A 27617-nucleotide genomic window follows, 5' to 3' on the forward strand; every position below is an offset into this window, starting at 1 on the left:
TCCTGTTGTCATTCCCACATCTGCTATTGGTTGCCCCGGCACCATCGAAATCGACTTCACCCCTTGGGGTGTTATTGTCGACCCTCTGAGCTATTTAATTTACAGGAACGCTGGAAGGAACTGGACCCCTTTCATTTGTACTATTTGAAGCACTTGACAACGCTTTTTTAACTTTGTCATTACTCGGTCCTACCTTAGGAGGTGACTATCTCATGATTGCTTTCTGCTGTTCTTTTAAGATTTTCATTGTTTCCACCACATGTTCCTCCTCTGCATCATCGGGAGTTGGCTCACGCACATGTCCTAGATATTGCCCTTCACGAATCGGGGTTGTTTCATCCCCTTTACTACGGGTGTCGCTGATTGACTCATCACGTTGAGGCAAATCTTTGTGCCCCTCTATGTTGTGTGTGGTGTTGACATCATTAGTTGCCATATCTGATTTCTTACTGGGGGAAAAAATCAAACAAGTTAGTGACAAACATAAGGATCAAAGCAATTATGCAACTGTCTAAGCCCCACGGTGGGTGCCAAATTATTTACGCGTAAAATGGCACATTTAAATTTGTTACGTCGTTTATAGACAAGCGAACTGATTTTATCCAAAAATGTTAAAGAAATAAGATTAAAAATGAGATTTAGTAATTAAAATTGAAGAAGATGACAAGCCTGGCTCCGATGCAATATCCCCGGGGATAAAAGCGAAAGTCATGATAAAAAAAAGTAAAGTTGTTTGATTGAAAGCAAATGTAAAATATAGCAGATGTTTGCAAAGAAATTCCTTCCTTACAATGGCTATTGAGCCAACTATTTATAGATTTATCTAGGGAAGGATCAAGCTCCTCTTAAATGATAATAAAATGTCACTGATGAATATGTAATGGCAGGCCATAAATACAAATATTCCCTGTAACAGTTGTCCATTTAGTGCTAGAGAATATTCTCTCACTGAATGTTATCCAATGACAAATACTCGATCTGCTCCTGCTGGCTACGCTCCCTTCGGAATTTACCCCATGTCATTTGTAACTTTTGTATCCGGTACTAGTTGTTACTTGACTTGCCTTTTGGCTATTTTCGATTTCACGTGTCATGCTACCAATCGACCATTTGTTATAAACCAATTTCGATTTTCAGGCAGCTCCAAAATTCTCTTGTTTACACTTTTGCCCCTATAATTCTGCCCCCATTTTCACTTAATCAAGTTTTACCCTTTTGCATATAGGATACATTGTGTAAAGGATAAACAATGTTTGGTCAAAGAGTCGCCTTTAAAGTCCTTTCTGCTAAATCTTCTCGAATGAGTTGTACAGACATCCAGCAATGAACCAAACATTAACAAACACTGCGTGAAGTTCTTAGAATCTAGCGATGGTTTTTGATTTGTCACGCATTAAATAAGTCTAGAAAAGTTTGCTACGAATACGATCATCAAAAATAAGCAAATAATACTAGCCTAAATTTTACCGAGCAGGAGCACACCAAATATTTGCACTTTTTTAGGCAAATACAAAAGAGAACGAGTTTTGGTGACAACCGCCGCCTTTGTTGAACGAGAGAAATGCAAATCTTCAATAGGAAATCCAAACGATTTTCTAAAATTTAGATAAAAAAGGCTACATACAAGAGCAAAATCTACTGTTCAAGGTCCTACTTGGAAATACAAACATGAGACGTTCTTCAAGTGATGCATCTTTTCCGGAACATAATGCAGTCTACAGGTCCCTTCCATTGGCCAAACAGCTTCACATTACGGATTTTCACTATGAACCTTAGATGCCTAGAAAATAAGATTAGCAAACTAAAGATATTTCTACAAAATGAAAGGCGAGCAAACACGATTACCATCAATCAAGATACAGTAACAGCACAATGTATTCATCTGACTCGTCTTCTCTCCCTGGATCTGTCTCTACTATCGTCATCCCTCTCCCTGCTTCCTCTCTTACTCTCCCGTCCACTGTCTCTCTGTTTTTCACTTTCTACATCGTGAACCCTTTCCCTCTCTCGTCGTTTTTCCTTGTCTCTGTTCACATCATTTTCCCTGTCTCTGCTGGAAGATTTCCTCTGAGGGCTTTCACTTCCACTTCTGCTTCGATGACGTTTCCTTGAAGTTTCCCGGGGATCCTCTCTCTTATCCCTCCTCTCTGAAGTTAACTTACTCGCTGTTTAATTTGGAAGAACAGATACAATACAGGAATTAGTTTCAGCTTGAAGGCAGAAAGTAAAGCACCTTCACATTGGTAGGTGTGCAGAAAGTAAAGACCAGTGTTTTGGAAAGCGTTAAGCGCAAAAAAGCGACGAGGCCTCGCTTCATCGAAGCGAGAAGCGAAGCGCGTGCTTTTTTCATGTGAAGCGCAATTTAACACGTAAATTAAAAAAAAAAAAATAGGCATAGATAAATAGCTAAGAACTCATTAGAAATAACATATTAAGCAAATGTTTCACTTCTTAAATCAAGCAAACAATAGATACTAAAACTAGATAGTGAATAATCCTCAAAAATCATAACATATTAAGCAAATGCAAACAAAATCACAAAAACAGAAAACAGAGCATAGTTTTAGGGTACAAAACAGAGCAATAAACCAGAAAACAGAGCATAGTTTTAGGGCACAAAATCAACGCTTAAAAAAGTGAAAAAAATTGAAAGAAGAAGAGAAAAATAGGGCAGAAGAACAGACATAAATTAGATGTGTAGAACAGAGCAATAGAAAGTGAAAAAAATAGAAAGAAAAAGAGAAAAAAGGAGTCGACCAGAAGAAGAAGAAGAAGAACAGAAGAAAAATAGAAAAAAGAAGAAGAACAGAAGAAGAAGAAGAACAGAAGAAGAAGAAGAAGAAGAAACTTACAGAGACCGGAGAAGAAGCAGTCATTGGAGCTGTGAGAATGCACGGGAGAAAAATCTACTATTAACAATGATACAATGAGCCTATATATAATACATATTCTACTCCTACCACATATGGGAGTAGACTTATTCTACTCCTACTACATATGGGACTAGGACATATTTTACCTACTATATATGGGACCAGGACTATTTACACATAACTATCTAACAGGAGCAGCAGAAGAGCGTATGTTTATTTGTTAACAGATGGTTTATTTGCCAAATTAAAAAAAAAAAAAAAAAAAAACTAGCAGATGCCCTCACATCGCTTAAGCGCGCTTTTTTGCGCTTTTTCCATCGAGGCGCTTCTCGCTGAAGCGGTTTGCGCTTTTTAAATGTGAGTCGCTTTTGGGGCAGAAAAGCGATAGCCCAGCGCCTCGCCTCGCTTCCGCATTTAAAGCGAGAAGCGAGCGCTTTTAATAACACTGGTGCAGACAGCAAAATTTTGCTGTGTCTATTATCTGGGAAATGTACATCTTATCTTAATGTAACAAAGAAGATGATTAACAGTCGCAAGCAAGAAACGATTCATCTCATACATGCCCTCCAAATACGGTATAAACTATGAGGAATCTCGTAACTGTTGGCAATAAACATTAACCATCACTGCCTTCGCAATAAATGCAAAGAAGATGAACAAGTGTTCGAGGCATGATATTTCAGTCAAAAGAAAAAAGGATATCTGATAATATTTGCCTCACTCCATTTTTGTGTTTATCACCAGATACAAAAGAAGAAGAACACTCCTCTACAAACAAGAGGAGTCAGAGATGCTTGACACAAAATATCTGATAGTGCTTTCCAAAGAGCATATAATGAGATTAGAGCAACAGGCTTCAGTTAATGTCTATGAGAACATCCTAACTTCCACCAGTCACCTGGGTATCCGAGAACTTATCAACTTAACCGAGATAAAATGCAGGCTTTAACTGTGTAAGAGAAAGACCACTGGCAAAAGCAGAAATAAGTAACTACTTGTACAGAAAAGGGGGGGTTATTGAAAGTACAAAGTCAAAATATTTAGTTGAAAAGATATCACGTCAAGATTAAAATAACATACTCCCTGCATCTTAGTTTAAATTCTTGGAGAAGGAAGAATGCCATTTGAGGGGTCCAGTGGATTAGACATAAAAGGAAGCAACAAACTTTTGTTAATTGGAATTAACCTACTTCGAGATCAATAGGAAATTGGACAGCCGTAACGGGTGCAAAATTATATGATAGAAGATATCTTTTCCAAAGAATCTGAGAAATCTTAAACCTGAACACAAAAGATATAGAAATGGCAAACTACTTGCAGATTTATCACTTACTCTTTCTTGAAACATCTTGACTGAAATTTGCTAAACCATATTCAGATTGAAGCCGTTGCCGATGGATTTCAACTTTCTTTTCTATTTCATCTGGATTATTTATCCCTCGCTCTTCAAGAGATTCGCGATATTCAATCAAAGCAACCTCAAGGCGCCTCAACTTTTGTCTGCCATGAGCAAGTCGTATACCAATCAAAATCCAAAAAAAAAAGACAGGATTGAAGAATGTAATATAAATAATTCGGAATCAAATTTATAGCAATTCAATGGTGTTAGCAAGAAAACGGATGCGCTACGGCGCAACTTCGCGCAGCTGCTACGCCTTTGCTTCTTGCCTTATCCGCCTTTGCTTCTTGCCTTATCCGCCTTTGCTTCTGCGTACACACTAGACCCCACGGTGTGGGATAAGACTGGGTATGTTGTTGTTGTTATCCTTTACTAAGAAACTAATCTAAATAGAAGCCCTTCTTTTTCAAAGTAAGCTTTCTCCCTTCTTGCTTTAGTGAAATAAAGGGCGCTAACGCAACCTTGCTTCAGCTGGCTTCGCCCTATCTATTCATCTATTTTTTCAAATGGATATTTAGGGATCTCTCTTGTTCATAGATCTTGAAACCAGATCAATATCCATTTCTCAATAGATCTATTTATCGATAGAAAAATAAAAATCTCTATCCATATTAGTTGAAGATTGTGACAGATGAAATCTTCTCTGTAAGTTGCCAGAAATTCATAGTTCATTTTACCTCCTCCAATTTACTAAGCTTACTAAATGACCTCAGGCTGTCATTTACTATACTGCGTAGCATGCACATCATACTTTGAGGAAGCATTGAGCACAAGTATATTCATTAAAAACTAGTATTCAACTGAAAGAAGACACAAAAAGGAACTAGTCTAGGTCAACTGTGTGCGCTAGAGACAGGAGTTTGCCTATCCATCTTCAAAACTCAATATGTGACAGTTGAAGTCTGACATTCTCCAATACATTTCCTCTCTTATCCTTTCTTTCATTCTCTTTTCTTCAAGTTGTACGTTTATGCTAGCTTTCTTTTCCGAAATTGATAACCACTTGTAAGTAAAACTAGATTAAACTGGAGGTACAACATGGAGAAGAAGTTGTATTTCAATTTCCTTTAGTTTTATGGTAAATCTTAATACCAGGGGTGAGGCGGGTTTGATAGGGTTGATCTTAGACGGTTAGTGGTTAATGTTGAGTCCGCACTATCCTTTGTGTTTATCATAGCCCGGGCCTTAATTACTGGTTATGGTTATTGCATGTCATCTATTTTATGGTTTTTATGCTTCTATTACTATTTCTATGGTTTCTGCTGACATTACTGATGAATTGTCTCTTCTTATTTTATTTCCGTCTTCCTGAGCCGAGAGCCTATCGGAACAGCCTCTCTGTCCCATCAGGGTAGGGGGTAAGGTCTGCGTACACACTACCCTCCCCAGACTCCACTTTGTGGGATTTTACTGGGTCGTTGTTGTTGTTATTGTTATGGTAAATCTTAACTTGATCTACAGCAAGATTAGGACCCGGGTTCTGTAGCTTCCTGCTAACCACATTATCATGATTATTGGGCAATTATAGAATGCCAAAATTTCAATCTTTCAGTTCAGGGTCAAAAAGAATCAATACGAATATTATGTAGAATGCTCTTAATGACTCTGTACTTGTTCCAAAAACATTTAGAAGACTGTAGAATATTATCAATGTGCATGTTATAATAATAAGGAATTTCACGATTTAGAAAACTCAATTTCATGTAGCCCAGAACTCCTACATAAGGAGCCATCTCGTACGTCGTGAATAACCAATTCAATAAGTCTTCTCCCTTCTCTTACTCTTTTCACAGAGTGTACCCCTCTGACAAACTTCTGACTCAACATTAAGAATGCAGAGCAGTCATGCCATTTTAGTTTTAATTCTTTCTGTTTCTCTCTAAAGATTCTGCTAGATCAAAACTACAGTTACTTCTGCACCTGTAGTTTATAATTTTATCTAAAATATTCCTCATTCTGTAAAAAGGAATGATTGACAAAATTATGTTAAAGCTACACGTCAACAAAGCTGGATTTTAAACTGTAAGGGCCACATCCATCATCTCAATTAAGATACACGTTTTGATGGTTGTACACGTCATTGAACCGTACATTAAGCTCTGGAACACACTAACAAGAAGGGAGGTAATTTGCAAGATTTTCAAATGTTGACGGGGCTTAATAACCTATTTCCACTGCAAATATGGTAACATTCAGGAAAAGAATAATGAAGGAGCGCATTTGATTTCTCTGAAATAATGGTGCGCTAGAGGGAGACTTCAGTTTTATGAATGGGCAAAAACAATAAACGAACATGACACCAGACCCCTCAACCAACAACCCCCCCAATGGAATCCCACAAGTGGGGTCTCAGGAGGGTAGTGTGTATGCAAAAAAGCAAGACTCATTAGGTTGTGTGTTATTCTTTTTGTCCAAAAAGAGTGTCTTTTTTTTACTTCCGAAACTCAAATTCTTCAACCAAATTTGTCAAAGCATTAAACTTGAAATACAAAATCATTGTTCATAGTTTTTCCATTTACTCACTACTTCTCTACATTCTACCTATAAAAGACAATCTAATTCAAGACTAATCTACTTGAAAATAGTAAGTAAATGTTACTACCTTCCTTCGACAAAAGGAGTACACTCAAATGTCAAAAACTAACACGACATGAAGACTTGAAGATCAAAATTTTTTTAGCAAAACAAAACCTTTTCGATGCATCAAACAACACATCTATATTTACATATTTACCTCTGTTCTTCAGTCATTCCACTTTCTAGATGTGTTGAATTGCTCGTGTCAGTTGTAAGTCCCATCTCCTCAATCTTACCAATGCCATCTCCAGCATTTTCACTTCCAGAAGATGAATATGTCAGCCCCAGGTCTCTCATATCTCTCTTTTGTTCATCATCACTATCATTATCCTCCCTGGCCCATTTAGAGGCTGGCAAAATAGACCCATTTTTACCCTCATCAAATAAGTCATTTGAATCAAACTGTGGACTAGAATTTGAGGGAACCGACGACATAGAGACTTTGCCTTCGAGTTGTTTGTCGTCATTCACATAACTATTCCAGCCTGAAGCCATCTGATCCAACTTATTATTGGTCTCTTTTTGGCTACTAAGGTATCTGTCAGAATTTGGACGGTTTACATGTTTTAGATCATCATCCAGTTCATATCCTCTCTGTTTCTCTGCTTCCTCAAGGTAAAGTAACCGAGAAACCATCATTTCCCTACCACCTATGAGAGACAAACCATTGTGCCTGCATCGTCTTTCTAACTCCGGAAGCGGAAGACTCAGTAGCTCTTTCATGGCAGCTCCTTTCCCAATTGCCAGTGCAGCATCTTGGTTAACCTTGTCACCATCCAGGGCAGTTTTAGTGCTGATCGTTTGTTCTAGTTCAGGGGCATCACCACCAAGAGAATGAAAGAGGATGACACCGGAGTTCCCAGATCGAAGAAAAGTTGCCCGTAAACCATTGACATAAGCATCGGAAAATAAAAACCAATCAGCCCACACTTGAAGAACTTTCAGAACTCTCTCCTGCAACGTGTCAAGCAAAGCTTAGCAACACATCAAGGAGGATAGAAACAGGCTAAAAATCCAACATTTGCAAAACCAGTATGGTAATGGGAATGGCTTACTTTGAGGGCCTCAGCAGTAATCCTTCCTGTAATACTACGATACAAGTCATTGAAACTTTCCATTATGTCTGGTAAAGTGGCTTCAAATTTAGTGCGATATGCTGATGCATTCTTAATAGGAGCACTACTATTGTGGAGAATATCTGAGACAAGCATAAGCCGGGCAACTTTTGTTGGTATTGGAGTTTCTTTAAGCGTCAAAGACTCTGTTAGAACTTCAACTACCTGCAACTCAGTAGCAACAGGGTAACTATTTCAGGAAAATACAATGGAAACAATTACGATCACAGGATCCCTCAATTCATTCATGGTCCTATTTATTACAATTACAATTAATGTTCAAGTCTCATCTTTATGCTAAATAATATAAAAAACCTTCAAAGAAGCTGATGGCACTTTGAAAATTAGATGTGGAAATCACCAGCAGGTTTGTTTATTCAACTGCTAAACATGAAATAGAAGCTTTGAAAGGTAAATAGTAAAATACCAAATAATGAATGTAGCCTCAACAGAATGCCCTCTTCCACTTCCAGACGGTTCAAGTATTTGAATAGACAAAAAGTGCAGTACAAAAATAACGGAAAATTTGTAAAACACCAACTGAAAATTTACCTCTCCAGCAGCATCAGCATTGTCTAGAGCAAAACCCATTGCTTCTCTTATCTGACTTCTTTCAAGAGTCAATGAACGTAGCATATCTTCAAATTCATCTCTCTGTGCATCAGTTAATGTCCTTTCTACTTCTACACGCTGCAAATGTTAAAAGATAAAAAGTTAAATAAGAAAACATTAGTCAGATGAAAAGAAAATCCCTTACACTTTCAGAATGAAGATCCCAAAAAATCAAAATTAACTTGACATGAATCTCTAGCATCATGAATGTACCCTGCTTTTTCCTGCAGCATATGCAGTCCCCAATTCCTTTTCATTCTCGTCTCCTTTTGATGTAGGCAGAGGAGGTGGTATCCACCTACAAGTATTAACAAAAGTTTGGTCAACGACATACAATACTCAATCTAAAACTCCAAAAAAACAAAGGGCTTCGTCCCTCCATCCACACATGATTCTAACTTTTGCAACAATAAAATAGACGAGTTCAGTTACATACTAAATAGATAGTTTAAGTTTTCCATTAAGCATATCCACTATGTAAGGTACTTTCCAGATGCTTTCTATTCAGGTCGTTCAATATGAGGGACTGAATAAGGTGGTATCCAGTCCCTCCGGATTGGATTGTTAAAGAAGATTATACAGGGGATTGAAATTTTCACCGTCATTTCCAAAATGACCCTCATCAAATTTCAAAACAATTCACAGAAAAGGAATACACAAGAAACAAAGAAAATAAAAATGTCTTATATTAGCAGGACATTTTAGTCATGTTGGCCCTTTCAGAGATTGGTAGACCACTCACGGGGAACAGCAGAACGCAAAAGTAGAGTTTGGCACAGGTCAAAGGTGATAACTTATCACCTGGCCCCGATAACTTATCTGAGCAACACCATGGGATAAGAGAGGTTTATCCATATAACTTAATCTACCCGGAGGCTTACCAATAGCAGGTTTAGGTTGAATAAAAATCATTCCGCTCCATGTGGTTAGTAACGCATATCAGACGACCCCTTTATATGCATATATAAAGTGTAGACTGATTTCAAACGCTTTGCATTAGGACCCACAATATCTGCACCAGAAACTCCAATCCAAAAGGCAAAAAAAAACAGTTAGTTACCTTCCACTACCACTGATCATGATAAAAGGTTCTGTGCGCCAGCGTTGAAGAGTATCCCCCTATTATTTCACAAGAACCAAAAAGATCTTAGCTAGCACAGTGTAAATTTGTTTCTTCACCATCTTATAAGAGAAATATGGATTGATTTTAAAAGCAATTGATGAAGTTAGGTCACCAGGTCACTTCCTTATCAGGAAACAAAAGGAAGAAAGGTCATTTTATCAATTCATATTTCAGAGCCATGATAGGCTTTACCTGAGCAAAAGAATAAAGTCTCCAAACATAATATGTATGCTCCTTGGAGCCAAGCTCAAATAAGAAGTTGAAGAGAGAATTCCCACGGCCTCGCTCCATTATGGCCTGCTCAAAAGCACAGCCTCCATCGAGAACATACAGAGACATGGTATCAATAACATGGCAAAGGTGATCATCTTCCGGTGGGACAACCATAATATCAGGTACATTTGGGGTAAGAACCTACAAAGCACAAGCATATTACCAACTGGTTAATAAGACTACCAGAGAACTGAGAATTCTTAAGGACTACTACATCAAATTTTATGTTGCACCATTCAACTGTGATTTGATTTTTGTATTATATAACTATTCAGACAGCTAACATACCAGTTCAGAGTTCTGGCTTGGTATAGAAGTAACTGGAGGACCTGATGGACCAGATAAGATGACAGTGCTACCCTGAAACCACATAAGATAATCACTTAAATTAGTTTCAGGAGCTCAAAGGAATGTATTAAGAAAGAGAAGGCAGAGAGGACAGCAGAAGGGAAACCTTGCCACAGAAAATTGCAGTTTAAAGGAAATATAACTAGCTTCAGATAGAAAACCAAATATCCATTGCCAAGAATGAATAATTAACCCATAGAAGGTACTCTGTATCTATCTATTAAATTAACATGATTGATACATATAACTAGTTGAAGCTCCCAGGCACACTTTTCGAGGCTAGAAAAGACCACTTCTTTTCCGGCATGATCTAAAAGTTTCCGGCGTCCTTTTCAGAGTTTTATTTTTAATCATTCATCAGTGATTAATCCTAAAACTTCTTTTGTTTCTTTATGGAGGAAGATAAGATTTATTTTAACTCAGGTTTCAAATCCTATGAAATTACAAGAACATATTCAAGGTCTGAAATCCGGTTTGACTGGGTTGAACGCAGCAGGAATTTGTTTAGGAGAGTTACTTTGAGTTATAAAGTCATGAAGTGGATTGTACATGTTCTTAACATGGCATCTAAGGTCCAGACATTGTCAGTCAAACGTTGGAAAACAGAAGATCTCTTTGCGCAGTTCTATGGTACACTCAAATACAACAAATATGGAAGGTACATCAGCATTATTGCAGTACAAGGAGAAAGTAGATCAATCACAACTATTCCTGAGGGGAATTTAAGGAAGGCTGGGGGAAGATAGCATTAAAGATAGAAAGATTCACAAATGCATCACACATGACAATACAGAATGTCTCCAGTGCTCCCATCAATTCTCCTTTTGCTGAAGCAGTCAGGGTCAACAAATGGTCAACAGCAGGGATCAAAGCATCGCCGATAAGAACTCCAAAATCCAGAATCGTCATCTCTGGAAGCTCTGAAACAACAGACAGAGATATTCTACGGAGAAGTATCATCGGTAGATTCAACAACCCTTTACAGGACACCCCAACACTCAATGATGTCCGGAGATGGGTCACCTCAGTCTGGAAGACGGCACACGGAATCAATGTCTATGAGATGAATGATTCTTACTTTCTGTTTGAACTTCCGACAAGGAAAGCTGCTGAACATATTCTTAAAGGTGAATGGAGTTGGAAAAAGGTGAAGATGAGTCTTGATTGGTGGAGTCCTACAGTCGGATGTTGGCCAAATACGACAGAAAGAAGCTGGGTCTGGATCCGTCTTTAAGGGCTTCCTCTAAACCTATGGTCTCAAAAGGTCTTTCAAGAAATTGGAAACTTTTGCGGCGGATGGATTGAAACAGAAGAAGAAACCAGCCTACGAAATCATATGAGATGGGCTAGGATTAAAGTGAAGGGAGATGGAGAAAATGTTCCAAAGGTAGTGGAGGTCGAAAGCGATGGGTATATTTACACTATTCCGATCTGGTGCGAGATTCCGGCAACAGTGAGGGTTGGCGACAGGTTTGGTGAAAAAAGTACTGTTGCAGCTACAGAGTCTAGGGTCAGCAGACTCTATAAAGAGGGGGATAAGGGTACTGGGTTTTCTCACCAAACCCTAGATCACGTGGGCACATCGAAGGATGCAAAGAATCTCAAATTAAAGATATGTGAGGAGGCACGTGAGGACGCACATGATATTTTAAACCCACAAATACCTGATCCTCTTCTTATTCACAATTTGACTTTGGGCCGAATGCAGCCAGGCCCAATTGATCCTATAATAATAAGTGTAGTCCAAGGCCCGATGGACATAATTTATGGATCAGATCCCATGATTCTTGAATTACAAACACACCCACACAAGACAGCTGCAGGCTGTTCGATTATTCCCATGGAGAACATAGAAATTATGGAAAACCAAATCCAACCTGCTCTCAATTTCAACTCTTCAGAGATAGACGTAGATCAGATAGAAGGTGGTTACAAGCATAGAAGTAGTGATTCCTCAACAAAGTGGCCAGAAAACTTCAAATATGCAATTGATTGAAGTTACAGGGGAACAACCATGGGTGTTAGAATATGCAGAGCCAATCAATGTCCAAGCACAAGATGATGAGATGGATGCAACTCTCTGGGTACATAGCAATATAATTAGATTGAGCAACAAATTTGGAGTGGATTTTAAAGGGTGCGAAAAAGAGGCTTTTGCTCTTTTCAGGAAAATTGATAGCAGGAGGAAGAATAACAACCCAGTTCAAGTTCCAGAGACTCCTCCAAATTCGAGATAGAAAGGTACACAGGAACTCAAAAGTCTTGTTAAGTTTAATGTCAATTTCAAAAGCAATGGGGACAGAAACAGGGGGAAGCTACAATCAGTTGTTGATCCATGAAGATAAATATAATCTCATGGAATGTTAGGGGAATAAACGATAGGGGGAAAAGGAGCACGATACAGAGTTTGATACACAAGTGGAAAGCTGATATTTACTGTTTACAAGAAACTAAGGTCGAAGGGGATATAGATGAATATGTGAAGCAACTCTGGGCCAATAGATGGATGAAGTATGAATGTTTACCGGCAAGTGGTACTAGAGGGGGGATTCTAATGATGTGGGACAGTCGAGTTTGGAAGGGGGAAGTTACATGCACTGGAATTAATTCCTTAACTAGTAATTTCATTGCAATGACTCAATATTTTTCATGGCATCTAACAGAGGCATATGCCCCAAACAGCAGAAGAGAAAGGCAAGGTATGTGGCGAGAAATCGGAGCAGCTAGTGGTCTTTGTGGAGATCTGTGGGTGGTATGTGGGGATTTTAATACTCCCAGGTTCATTTCAGAAAAGAAGAACTGCACTACGGTCATCAGAGATATGACTGAATTCTCAAATTTCATAGACGACATGGAGCTTGTGGATCTCCCACTAAATGGAGGTCTATACACATGGAATTGGGGAGGCAGCCAAGATTCTTCTTCCAGAATTGACAAATTCCTCATCTCAACCAAATGGGATGAGGAATTCAGGAGTGTTAAGCAGTCCATGTTGCAGCGGGTTGTTTCAGACCATTTCCCCCAATCACTTCAATGTGGGAATTGGGACCATAACAAATCCTACTTTAAATTCGAAAACTGGTGGTTAAGAGTAGAGGGTTTCAATGAGCAAGTGAAGATCTGGTGGGACTCTTTTGAGGTGGATGGCAGACCAGACTACGTTTTGGCTAGTAAACTAAAAGCTTTGAAAGGAAAGCTTAAGGAGTGGAATTTAACAAAGCATGGGAACCTTGAGGCCAATAAGATCAATATTCTCAATCAAATATCAGAACTGGACTTAATACAGGAACAGAGGAGTCTGAATGAAGAGGAAGCACAGTTAAAAACTAATCTTTTCATGGAATTTGAAGAGGTTGCAAAGAAAGAAGAGATAGCCTGGAGACAAAGGTCCAGAGCCCTGTGGCTGAAAGAAGGAGACAGGAATACTAAATTCTTCCAAAGGACAGCCAATGCACATAAGAGGTACAACAATATTGATCAGCTAGTGGTTAATGGTGTAACAATGGAGGATCTAACTGCGATAAAAGGGGAGATAGTCAGGTTTTACCAACACCTCTTTACTGAATCAGAAGCATGGAGACCAAATTTCAACATGATTGATGGTCCTGAAATCACAGAAAAAGAGAAAGAATGGCTGCAAAGGCCTTTTGAGGAGCAGGAGGTACATGAATGCATTAAACTTTGTGCAACTGATAAAAGTCCGGGGCCTGACGGTTTCAGTATGGGTTTTTACTCCAAGTGCTGGGAAATCATCAAGGGAGATATAATGCAAACCATCCAGAATTTCCACAATCAAGAATACTTTGAAAAAAGTCTAAATGCCAGCTTCATAGCTTTGATTCCAAAGAAGAATGGTGCAAAAGAGTTAAAGGATTACAGGCCAATCAGTTTGATAGGCGGTGTATATAAAATCATCTCCAAACTCCTATCGAAAAGGCTCAAATCAGTGATCTCAAAATTGATTGGCAAACATCAAATGGCATTCATCAAAGGAAGACAAATAATGGATGTTGCTCTTATTGCCAATGAGTGTGTTGATTCTAGAATGAAGGAAAAGAAGCCTGGAGTCCTGTGTAAACTAGACATAGAAAAAACCTTCGATCATGTGAATTGGGACTTCTTGACAAACACGTTGAAGAATATGGGTTTTGGTACAAAGTGGATTAACTGGATCAGATTTTGCATAAGCACAGCAAGTTTTTCAGTGTTGGTTAACGGGAGTCCAGAAGGTTTCTTTCCATCATATAGGGGTCTAAGTCAGGGGGGATCCGTTATCCCCTTTCCTATTTATTATTGCTATGGAAGGGATGAATAATATGCTTCAAACAGCCCAACAGAACAACTGGATCAGGGGATTCAAGGTTAGCAACAGACAAGGGGGAAGTTTGGAGATTACTCATCTCCTTTATGCAGACGACGCAATCATTCTTTGTGATGCTGAGACAGATCAGATAAGAATGTTAAGAGTAGTCTTGACAATTTTTGAAGGGATATCAGGACTCCACATAAACTGGAGGAAAAGTTTAATATATCCGATTAATGAACCTCAACAAATTCAGCAGTTCGCTGAGATTCTTGGAGGTGAAATAGGTACCCTCCCAACTGTATATCTTGGAATGCCTCTGGGGCAAAAAGTAAATCCATTGATATATGGAGCGGAGTTCTGGAAAAATGTGAGAAGAGGCTTGCTAGGTGGAAAAGCCAAATACCTCTCATTAGGAGGTAGATTAGTGCTTATAAACAGTGTGTTAGATGCTCTCCCTACATATATGATGTCACTGTTTCCTATCCCGGCAAAGATAGAAAAAAGAATGGATTTTTTAAGGAGAAACTTTCTATGGCAAGGCAACAAAGTTAGAAGAGGGTTCCATTTAGTTAAATGGAAAACTATCACCTTAAGCAAAAAACAGGGCGGCATGGGAGTTAAAAATTTGAAGAAACAAAATCAAAGCCTTCTCATGAAATGGCTCTGGAGATACACAAATGAAGAACACTCATTATGGAGGAGGGTAATCACAGACAAATATGGCGAGGAAGGACCCTGGAAAACTAAGGCAGTGAACAATGTCTGTGGAGTAAGTGTTTGGAAGACCGTCAGAAATTTGTGGCAGATTTTTAGCAATAAAATCAATCATAGAGTGGGAAATGGGCAAAAAATCTTCTTCTGGGAAGATAATTGGATGGGGCAGCAACCTTTGAAGACAATGTATCCAGACATTTTCATTATAAACCACATGTACAAGTAGAACCCTAACTAATGAAGTTGATGAAGAAGAAGAAGAAGATGATGACCAATATAATAACTCGAACGTGATGACACTTCAAGAGTTTGGAGATCTTGTTGAAGAATAGGATGTTGCTCCTTTTGTGGTTTTGTTTTGCATTTGCTTAAGATATTATGATTTTTGAGGATTATTCACTATCTAGTTTTAGTATCTATTATGAAACATTTGCTTAATATGTTATTTTTAATGAGTTCTTAGCTATTTTTTTATTTATTTTTGTGTTAAATTGCGCTTCACAGCAAAAAAGCGCGCGCTTCGCTTCGCGCTTCTCGCTTCTGTGAAGCGAGGCCTCGTCGCTTTTTTGCGCTTAACGCTTTCCAAAACACTGGTCCAAGGGTGGAATCTCACCTTTAGGAGATTATTGAATGATTGGGAAATCATTAGAATTGCAGACTTCTTCAACACAATCAATCAATTCACAGGTGTCACTCAGAATGATGACAAGGTTTGGTGGCTGGGACACAAGTCAGGTAGCTTCTCTGTTAGATCTTCTTATCAAGCGATCAATCAAACTAATGTTATAACTGAGTTTTGGCCCTGGAGGTATATTTGGAAAGTAAAGATTCCTTATAAAGTGTCACGTTTTGTTTGGCTGGTAGCTAGAAAGGCCTGTTTAACAGAGGATAACCTGATGAAAAGGGGTCTACCACTCTTGTTCAAGATGTCATCTATGTGGAAGGGAGGCAGAAACTATTAATCACCTTTTCTTACATTGTTCAGTGACAGTACAAGTTTGGAATATATTTTTAGCACTAGCAGGGGTACACTGGGTCATGCCAAACAACACAAAGGAAATACTGTCATGTTGGAATAAAGGGAGTAGTCCCTTAGCTCAGAAGAACAGATGGGATTTAATTCCTGCTTGCATATGGTGGTCTATTTGGAAAGAAAGGAACTCAAGGTGTTTTGAGGACAAGGGCAGCTCAATTCAGAAGATAAAAATGGACTCTTTGTTGTTGTTTTATTTTTGGTGTAAGCAGGATTATACAGAGGATCTAGAAGCTATAATAGATGTTCTAGGATCCCTGTAATAGGATAGAAATTTCAGATGTATATTTTGGTACAACCTCCTGTAATTATGGCCAGCACAGCCTTTGTGCCTTTTGAATATATAAAACTGTTATCATCTCAAAAAAAAAAAAAACAAGTTTGACCATTCATCTTTCTTCATGGCATGCATTCAACTGATCATACATTCCTAGATAGAAGAATCAGTGTATTATCTACACACATATATAGCTCATCAAGAAATCATACACCTTTAGAACATATTGAAAGATAAACACCTAAGCTTGCCAAGTTATGCATTCATAACATGCATTTAACAAATCATATTCTCTATAGAGCACAACGAACCTCCTTGCTCCTGATTGCCATTTGTCCCGGAGGGGGTGCAGGGAGTGATTGGGATGGTAAAGAGACAGATTTGCCCCACCCGATCTTCAACTCGTACTCATATACCACCACTCCTGGATCATAAAAAGAAAATTTGGTATTTAATTGCTTCACTGCTTAAAGTTGTATGTACTTGCAAGAGATAACGAATAATAATCAAAAAGAACGATGACATAAGCAAACAGAGTAGACAGCCACATAGCAATAAAACAAATTCCATGAGCTCTGTGTAATAGTTATGTAGCAGGTAACATTATCAAGAGCACACTGCTGTTAAAACAACCAAAACAAGTCCATCGTCAGTCTCCATTCTGCCTCTCACTACTGTGTCCCAGGTGAAGCAAGATCTTTGCACAAGGATGAGTTCAAACACTGGGAAACTGAGCAAGAGTTGATATATCCTGGATAGACATGAGCAAATATTAGAAATATAGATTCTAATATCTACTGCATTCCCTCTTATTTAGCCAAATATCTCCAGTGCCAGCAAACCCAAAATGGGCATAGCAAACAGGAGGCGACACCCACAAGAGTTGAAGGGACGAATCTCCCAAGGAGAAGACAAAAAAAGCAACGCAAAAAAAAGACACGTTTATTAGGCATCGTTTGGTTCAAAAACTCCTCATGTTCCCTTTATTTTAGAACGATATTATTACCTGATGTTTCCTGTCCTTCGTTTTTATTTTTTCTGGCTGTCGTTGCTAGTTCGTTTTACGTAGTTCGTTGTCATAACTACTGTGATTTTGATGTATTGCGCCGAGGGTCTTCCGGAAACAGCCTCTCTAACTTCACAAGGTAGGGTAAGGACTCCATACATACTATCCTCCCCAGACCCCACTTGTGAGAATACACTGGGTATGATGTTGTCGTCGCCGTCGTTTGGTTCAAAAACAAGTTATGCCGGAATTAGTAATGCAGAGATTGTAATGCGATTGTAATGCAAGGATTAGTACTGTAGAGAACTAGAGATTGTTATACAGGGATTATTAATGGAGAGAGAGTAATGCAGGGTAAGGATGCGTATGATATACCCTTATGGTCCAGCCCTTTCCCGGACCCCGCGCATAGCAGGAGCTTAATGCACCGGGCTGCCCTTTTTTTAGAGTAATGCAGGAAATAGTAATGTAAGGATTATAATGTAAGAATTATTTCTTATTGGATGTTTGGTTTTTTTGTATTAAAAAATAGTACGCATTGTATGATTTAAAATCTGTGTCTTCCTTTAATATTTAAAAATAAGGGAAGAGTCAATGGGCTAGGGTGTTTTTCTGTAGTAGACAACTTCAGGTTTTGCTCCTTAAACACAGCAATACTCAGTACAACCGCAACTCTATCAGAAGAAAAACTAAAGACTCTAAATTACAGTGATTCACTTATCTTATCTGTGTACCGAAGAAGTTGGGGTGACGTTCTCTGCATTTTTCCAGTAAATAAGCTGCAAGAAGTTTCTATTCTATCCAGGTGGCATCAAGTTTATTTTATCATATTATTTTAATCCATGTATTAGTAATACCCATATTCTTATTAGATATCCTAGCCCACATAAAATCATACATGTATTTCCTCATAACTTGTGCCGGTGAATGTTTAACCGATCCATTCCGGATCGACCGATTTGGTACGGAAGTTAGGAAGAAAGTAAATGCTAACCGAAAATGTATATGCTATGTTGGCTTCTATGCATAGATTAACTCTCCTTATTTCACCAACCAAACAAAGTAAATGTTATGCTGGGTTTTAGCAACAGATTAATTCTCCTCAAAACACTAAGCAAACGGGCACTTACTGTACAAGTACATAATACACAATATTGCACCATCAAAACATTTTCCCTTTTTCAGTTTAACAGGTTTGTACACTCAAAAGCTATAAATGCAGGTAGTGGAATAACCCTTATAACCTACTCCACTTATCAATATGCCATAGTTTTGCTTGAACATCAGCATCTCTAACTCCTTATAACTGTGTATTAAAAGCTTGAACAACAAGAACATCATGGTAAATTTGTTATGTTGTATGAAACTAGGAAAAGAATAATGAGACATTCATAATAGCAAGGAATTTCAACTCTGACTCATGTTTTGAAGGCTGGATGTTTAACGAATCTCTTTGCTTGGTCTAAACTTCATATTGTAATAAATGTTATCTTTTTTGGATTTTGTCATCTCCTTAAGCTATTGCTTGGCGTAAACTTCATATTGAAATAATATCTTTTTTTGGATTTGTCATCTCCTTAAGTTTTAGCTAGGAGTCAAAGGCATGTACAGGAACTAATTCTATTTTATAACACATTTGCATCGACTGGATGCTTGATGAATGAAATTTATCTTTACCTGATCAACAAAATAGCAAGGGAAGATATTTAACTTTTCTTTAAAAAGAAATATCACGGGAAGGAAAATAAGAAGAGGGAAACGCTATTCACAGATATAGGATTAAGCAAAAGTTTCAGTTGTAGTAGCTAAAGCCTAACCTTGCATCTCATCATTTGCAGCCTGAGCATCAGCCCTATTCATGAAAGATACAAATCCACAATTCCTCTGTCGCTTTCTTTCCTCTTCTGTCCTCGGCCAAATTATTTTTACACTCGCAATAGGGCCAAATCTCCCAAAAGTACGCAAAAGGAAATTTTCATCAACCTATAAGGAAAATAATCAAAAGGGTAAACCAAACAAGAAAGGAGAATAGGGTGATAAAGAAACTCAAGACAGCTTCACAGTGCTTAAAGCAACAAAAGTGACATTAATAAGAAAAGCATTACCTGAGGCGATAAATTTCCAACATATAGATTTGTGGTCTGTGGGTCCCCATCATCCAATGATCCAGGCCTTCCACTAGGATCAAAATCATCTGGCAGCTCATCAAACCGACTAGACAGCTGAGGAAAGTTTGTCATAAAACATGAGAAAAGTAATACAAAGCACACCAAAAATGCAGATTAGATATAAAAGGAAGTAGTTTGACAATAAGTGATTTTTACAGTAAATTTTAGCGCTATTGCAGCAACTTTACTAATAAATGTATCGTGCATATATCAGCAGATGTGGCATGATGTTTCAAGGAAGACTCTGATGTCTGTGCATAAAATGTGTATCAAAAGCAGATGAAAGGCACCAGTAATGCTATAAGAACAACCAATAACTTATCTTCTTCCTAAAAGATTCAAGTACTCAGACCACTGCCAAAGAGCATCAACCATCTAAATCATAACATTCACGTTGGACTGCAATTGTTTCAACCCATTTAAACAGAATCTCATTGAAAAAAGACAAGAAAAAGTTTGTCCGATATTTCATCTTAAAGGAAGGGAAGATTGAATGGCTTAATTTCATACACTCTACCAATATCCTTAGAGCCACTTACAGCTGGATTATCAGTATGACGGTCGCGCCAGTGTTCACGTTCTTGGTTACGCCTTTCCCTCATTTCTTGCTCATGCTTCAGTTCCTCCATAAAATAGTCGATGTTCCTTGGTTTTCCTTTCTCCTTTTCCCTTGTTTTCTCCTCCTGCAGCATAATGTAGACCAACATATTTATATGTAAATATCAAAAAGGTACAACTTTTCTACTCTAGTACTAGAGATGTTTCAACTGCCCAACATACCTTCTCATAATCTCTGCTCTTGGTTGCCGTAGGAGGTGGTAAAAAAGATGGAACATACCTGCAGATACATGAACTACATTCCAGAATCTACCACCAATAACTGAAAACATTTTTTTTTAAAAAACATATTCTTAAACAATGATAGAATCAATCTTTTACATGTGGGTGGCGATATTATCATTAGCTGAATTGAACATGCTTTCAATTGACACAATCAATTTACCAATACAAGCATTTAACAAAGAAAGAAAGTGATGTATATATCTTCTGAAAGAATGGCCACTTTGGCAGAGAAAATCACCAAGTTTCAGCTTACAAAATCAATCTCATTATTTACAGTTTCCTCTTTCTGACGTGTGTCAGGTGTTCCATCCCTCCTCGTAAAAGCTTTGATTAAATTGTTGTCTAAACCAGGGAACAATACCTACTACAGTAGAAATCCTAACCTACCATATGTTCTTAACTTGCGCGCGACTTCTTCAGTCATTTTAAGAGGAGTTTACTTCTGCCAAATTACTAGGTTTAGGAGTCATAATGATATGCCAAGTTTGTGACATAAGGTATCATGAAGAACACTCGTTGTTCCGTCGCTTTTTCAACTAAAAATATATTACGCATCCCTTTCCTCACTCAGTTTTTTGTGGAACGACCATGGTACCATCATTATACCACACAGCTAGAGCATTATTAGCCATTCTGTATCATCCCAAGAAAAGGAGAGAAGACTTTGCAGAATTCAGTACCAGATCCATACAAAGCCGCCTTCTTGCAACAATGACTAGTTTAAGGGCATAAAATCCATTTTTACCGCCTCCTTTGCTATTGTTTCTTCACTTCCCAGTTCTACTTTGCCCTCAGATCTGACAGTTTCCCGCTGGATGAGAAATAAAATAGTTTCGTCCCAATTTATGTGGTGGTGTTTAACTGGGCACGATTTAAGAAAGGAAAAAAGACTTTTAAAACAAGTGGTCTAAAACATGCCATAGACATGTTTGGCTATGAGATCATGTAACTGAGGGTAAAATGGAAAATTTAAAGTTAAATTGTGTCCCTATATAGGAATGTGTCATTCTTTTTAGGACAAACTAAAAAAAAAAGTATGTAAATGTCACATAATATTAAAGGGAGTAAAAGTTTAATTCACACCCCTTTCATCACTCAGTTTTTTATGGAACTACCACAGTACCTTCATTATACCACACAGCTAAAGCATTATTAGCCATTCTATATCATTCCAAGAAGAGAATAGAAGACCTTGTCGTTTTCGGTACCAAATCCATACAAGTGTTCTTTTTGCAACAATGACTAGTTTTAATGGCATCAGATCCATTTCTACAACCACCTTTACTCCAGGGGTGTTTCTTCATGTCCCAATTTTACTTTGCCATCCAATATGATAGTTTTCCACTGGGTGTTAAGGCCTAGTTGAAAGGTTATACAAGCAAAGGATGTGTGCTAGCAACACTCGTGGAGGTGAGGAGCGAGGAGAAAAGGATGATTCACAGTAAAGTCATTACCATAAAATCTTCAGCACTAACCGGTTTGAATTATCAGCATGTCAAGAAAGATATGCTTTTTTAGTTCGTTGACAATGAGAGAGAAAAATCTCACAACTGAGAATTTGCGAAAAAAGAAGATTACATACGTCCATCTAGTGTTTCATGTGTGAAAAATCAGGCGACGCGTGGACATCTCCTGCTACATCGTCAGGTGGCAACTCCCTTCTGCTGAGATCATGGGATGTTTGGGATACAATGAACAATGCCAAACACAGTGTAGGATGCATTGTTTAGATGGAATTCTAGAAAGGAGAGAAGATGGATGGCGTGAAATAGTTGCCCCACAAGCACTCATCTAATCCAACTAAACAGCGTATCCTACATTGTGCTTGTCATCGTTCATTCTAACCCGAACCATCCCATGATCTCTCAGCACAAGCGAGTTGCCACCTAACGATGTAGCAACAGTTGATCCACGTCTCACCTGATATTTGCACATGAAACACTAGATGGAAGTATGTCTAAGTAGCTACTCGCTTGTGGCGGAAAAGTTTGAGATATTTCGGGGTATATTGAGTGATCCCAATTGAGGCATTATTCAACTGAGCTTTTACTAGGCTAAAGCGAAGAAGAAATGCATGGATTGTTGCAAGAGGTGTCAAAGATTTTTAAAAACAATTGAATCGAACCAAACCTCGGTCCGATTTCTAGGTTTTTCACCATAAATACATAGGCTTATGTGTGAGCCTATAACTGCACTTGATAACTAAAAGAGGTTTTTATTTTCACGTAAAGAAAATGAAAATACCAAACTCAACCTACTAATAATATATTGATAAAAATACTACACATCAATTACACGTACAAAACATTAATTTTTGAGCCATGGGAAGTATCAAGACACTTCAATGATCACATGAATCCACCTGTTTAAGTCAACTATTAAGTGATTTCAAAAGTTTACCCTTCTATTATGGAGCTTTTGGTCGCAGGTGAAGAAATATGGAGAGGGTATACTTTCACAATTAGAAAATTCAACAAGTAATATAGTAGATGTTTAATTCAAATGACAATTTATAACTTCACATTACATTCATTGCTTTTGTTTGTGTTCTACACTATACAATTTTTGGATTTTTAGCTGTTGCATATACTTTCCAGTGGCCTTAAATGAGACACGGATGAATGAAAACAAATAATGTTGTCAAGATCAATTACACTAGTATTTTTTATCAAACTATTAACAATCTTATATGTTGCTCCATTCACTCATGTGGATAGGTTGGAAAGGGAGGAATATGAGACCTTTTGAAGGATAGAGGAAGATTTTGTATTGTTGATGAATAGCCTCATATTCCTTGTTTCTTTTTGGTGCATCCATGAGGTATCAATTTATTTGTATACTGAGTGACTACTTTTTGGTTTACCACTTGTATACATGAGTTTCTTCCTAACACTAAGTAAATAATTTACCTTATCAATAAAAATATCCCTCTTATTTCATTTGCATTTTTGTGTAAGGAGAATACTATAATCTAATGATAGTTGACAAAGTTTAATAGACCATTGTGGATGACTCGGCTGGAGCCACTCAGTGTCCATGTATTTTTTGGCATGGATTTAGTGTTCTCTAATGAAATATTGACTTATCAAAAAAGTGATTCCAAAGCATTCGCATTCTCATCTCTTGTAATGTGTTTCTGGTGATGAACTAGAAAGGCCATCTTTAGTAATGTGTTTGGTGATGAAAGGCTGTCTCAAGAGGACTGCTGAAAATAGATGCTCCATCCAATAGGACTTCTTTTTTAATGTGTTTCTGGTGATGAATTAGAAAGGCCATCTTTAGTAATGTGTTTCTGGTGATGAATGGCTGTCTCAAGAGGACTGCTGAAAATATATGCTCCATCCAATAGGACTTCTTTTCATTGTAATATATTTTAAATCTCAAAATTTAGCAACAAGCATTGATAATCTCTGTGCTTTTACAAAGAACAGAAAATAACATGCAGGCACAAAATTTTGCCCAGCAAAGTGCATAGGATGTTAATCCCAATTCCAGAAATTGGTAGTATTCTTAGCCTTTCTATACTATCTATTTCTTGGTATGAGTAATTAACAAAAAAAGCGCTATACAAAAATGAAAAGAAACATTAAGTGCTCAGCGCCTCAGCATGACTGCACATGCTCTTGAGATACACACACAGCTGCATTAGCATTTATCTTTCAGAGAGATGCACGGTAAGATCGTTATTAAAGTGAATCAAGTGACTCGGAAAAATTCAAAAGGACAAAATAATATTTTACGTAATTAACTTTGCAGCCCTAATAATAACGGTATCATCACCAGAAACCAGTAGTACTCTTTACCTTTCCGTATATCTTATTATCAAAGGCAAAAAGCGCAAAAAAGCTCTAAGGTCTGTTGGGGCTTTAAGCGCAAAGCGCAAATTAAGCGTAGGCTTTAATGAAGAAATGCGCAAATGGAGAAAAACTATAAATATGCATGTATAGTCCAAGATTAATATCTATAAGCATGAATACCAAATATATGGACAACGAAATTGAAGAAAATTTACAATAAAGTGAAATATCAATTATTTAGTATCACCTCTTCAATATTACGCTCATTGGCAAGGGAAAGTATGCCTTAAAGCCTTGATGACAACACTGAAGAGTCCGCTAAGCGAGGCAAAGCGCTCAACATGTTTTGAGCCACGCTTCAAGGCTTAAGCGCGCTTTAAGCGCACCTTTGATAACACTGCTTATTGGCACGAGTAAACAGCAAAAAGAGAGCTAAACATATATGAAAAGAGAACATTAGATGCTCAGATTGACCGCACATGCTCTCAAGACACATGCAGCAGCATTAGTATTTATCTTTCAGATAAATTCAAGGAAAGATTGGCAGTGAAGTTAATCAAATGACTCAGAAAGACTCTAAATGACAAAATAATATTTTACCACAAACATTTGCACCCTAATGTTAACAGTGATATCATTACCAAAAGACTAGGTACGTAAGGCCTAAATTTATACAGTAGTATTACAGCACGGTCAATCAAAAAGCATTTGTTTACCTACTTCCCTTCTTTAAACCAGAAACCTCATCTTTGGAACCTGCCATCGGTGAATGAATAGAAAAGGCCCATATTTTTATTAAATGTGTCCGTGTAAAGAGAAATTATTTACCATATTTTATAGAGAATGATTCATATATATAAGGAGTATAATGAAAATTTAAGAACATAAATTGCTGCAACGGACCTTCAGAATCAATCTTCAACTTATCATTCGGATTGATGGTTCCCCCTCTAACAAAAGCTTTAGAACCAGGTGTATCATCCGCTTGAAATGACTCTACAAACTCTTGGTACAGACGAGCTGTTTCGTTTTCTGCTCTCTGCCAACAAAATACATGTATGTTACAAGACCAAGAAACTTCATTCCACAAAGTAAACCAAAGACAGTAAGGGTTCATACTTTCTTCTTCGCCTCTTCCTCTTCTCGGTGTTTCTGGAAAGGTGTCTTCTTCCTAGAACTCATCTTCTCAGAACACACAAACTGCACAGCAGCACATGTGTATTAAAAGAGAAGCACCACCTCCACACATATGACATATCACAAGAACAACAGAGCACAATTTAATCAGAATTAAAACCACCCCGAATTGATTCATTGATATCATAACTTCAGAATCAAACGCAACATATTCAATGGGCCATAAGAAAAACTAGAATGCATGGCACGTATGTGATTAACATCATTGCAAGAAAATGGGCATCACCGCCAAATCCAAATAGCAATCAACACCAACCTCATCATGCATAAATAGTTTAGCTAAAACATCAACAAGAAACTCAACAAAGGAACCCCAAAAGAGAGAGAGAGAGAGAGAGAGAGAGAGAGAGATTGATTTTAGTCCAAAATCTAATAACCTGACCAAATTCCTAAACATATTACTCCCTCCATCCCATTTTATGTGATGCACTTTGACAAGGCACGAAGTTTAAGAAAGAAAGAATAAAATATACTTGTGTGACAACAAATCATCTTATTAAGGGTTAAAATGAGAAGCTTAAAGTTAAACCGTTTCTAACTATAGAAAGTTATCATTCTTTTTGAGACAGACTAAAAAGAACTATGTGTCGCATAAATTGGGAGAGAGGGAGTAATAAATAGTAAGAATGTATCAAACTAAGGTAGAAGTCCTCAACTACTCAATTTCCCCTAATTTACGTGACACTATTCGCTGATCACAGAGTTTCATCTGCTAATTTTGACTGCTAAATTATAAAAGCAGTAGTTAGAAAAACAATTGAAAGTCCGTTCCACTAGGGGGGGGGAAAAACATTACACCAAAGTATACATTTGATATACCTAAATGAATCTGAATCCTTGAAAATTATGCAAGTTGTGTAAAACAATATAATCAGGGGTACGGTGTCATAATCAAAACAGTGCCACATTGCAAAAAGAGGGAGCATTCAAGTAATAAATTTTCAATTGCAAAAACGAAAACATATGTTGACAAAATTTAGACGGCCAAGTTGGATGAATTAACTGTAAGAGTCAAACAATTCTGGCGACTAATTAACCATAAATATAGATCATTGGTTTACTTCAAGCTGTGCAAAAAGCCAAAATCAATTATTTCTTTAGGATGCTACAACTCTAACTCAAAGCCAGCATAGTGTTATATCATTTAATCAGGACATATAAATCAATAATAGCTCAATCAATTCAATGAAAAAAAAATGCTTACTTTGTAGCTAGAAAATTGAAATTTAGGGCTTTGCTGAACAAGTTCAAGTACTCAGACGATATTCGCTACTCGATTAGCACTGGCGCTTTTCCTCTTTGCTCTCTGCTGGAATTTCAGTTTTTAATTTCTTTTAAGTCCCCTTCTTTTTTTGCCCTTTTAGAGCTTACGGAAAAGGTCCACATATGGCCCTTAACTATGTGAAAGTGAGCAGATTTGCCCATTCTTAATACTTTTTGACATAAATATGTCCTTATTGTCCAATTTTATCGGATGTCCCCGAAGGAACGCCCTTATTGTCCAAAACTTGCTCCAAATATATTTTTATTTTAAACGGCCTAATATGGAGTACATATTTAGGCACACGCATACTTTGATGTCATATTTGGCCTTTTAAACTTTTATTTTATTGAGTATTTTGGTAATACAAGGAAAGTTGTAATGATAACATTCCGTTAAAATTGATTACTTTCCTTCAATAAATTTTAAATACGAACAAATAGAAGCAAAGAATAGAAAAGTTAAACCATTTCTTGGAAAACCTATATCAATAAGTATATCCACAGCCTCATTTGCCTCAAAACACCACTGAATAGTCACTCTTGACATTACAACAATAAAAGTAATATAATAGACGAGTTTAGCCATAATAAGCAATAAACCAATCAACTGCATCAATTAAATATATCAAATCTCAACTCAATAGAAAAATAAATTACTTACTCGTTCCATTCAAATAAAATACGATACATTTT

At 37.5% G+C, this 27617-nt stretch overlaps 1 protein-coding gene across 2 annotated transcripts; it reads right to left on the reverse strand.

Annotated features, from left to right (window-relative positions):
• Positions 1-1524: 1524 nt before the first annotated feature.
• LOC107816795 (protein RRC1) lies at positions 1525-27030 on the reverse strand. Of its 2 annotated transcripts, XM_075254543.1 has the most exons (18): positions 26866-27030; positions 25584-25664; positions 25368-25503; positions 25181-25220; positions 20605-20662; positions 20364-20507; positions 19762-19878; positions 19474-19639; positions 16962-17074; positions 10261-10332; positions 9892-10113; positions 9637-9695; positions 8790-8874; positions 8517-8654; positions 7905-8129; positions 7007-7803; positions 4207-4373; positions 1525-2165 (listed from the first exon to the last, which is right to left on the reverse strand). In XM_075254543.1, the coding sequence occupies exons 2-18, from the start codon at positions 25644-25646 to the stop codon at positions 1879-1881; spliced, it is 2889 nt and encodes a 962-aa protein (XP_075110644.1). In that variant the 5' UTR covers positions 25647-25664; positions 26866-27030; the 3' UTR covers positions 1525-1878. The 2 variants fall into 2 exon arrangements, with proteins under 2 accessions (XP_075110644.1, XP_075110645.1); XM_075254544.1 differs by lacking the exon at positions 25181-25220 and having other exon boundaries at positions 26866-27019.
• Between the last annotated feature and the right edge of the window lie 587 nt (positions 27031-27617).

Source organism: Nicotiana tabacum, chromosome 6 (assembly GCF_000715075.1).
Source record: "Nicotiana tabacum cultivar K326 chromosome 6, ASM71507v2, whole genome shotgun sequence".
NCBI classification, from domain to species: Eukaryota; Viridiplantae; Streptophyta; class Magnoliopsida; order Solanales; family Solanaceae; genus Nicotiana; species Nicotiana tabacum.

What these genes read in the sequence shown, in the direction of transcription:
- LOC107816795 (XM_075254543.1), bottom strand. Translation starts at nt 25,646, where the DNA reads ATGAGTTCTAGGAAGAAGACACCTTTCCAGAAACACCGAGAAGAGGAA. An exon ending in ATGCTGCAGGAAAAAGCAGG is followed by an intron (nt 8,655 to 8,789) that starts GTACATTCATGA and finishes TAACATTTGCAG; the next exon opens with CGTGTAGAAGTAGAAAGGAC. An exon ending in GGAATGACTGAAGAACAGAG is followed by an intron (nt 4,374 to 7,006) that starts GTAAATATGTAA and finishes TGCTCATGGCAG; the next exon opens with ACAAAAGTTGAGGCGCCTTG.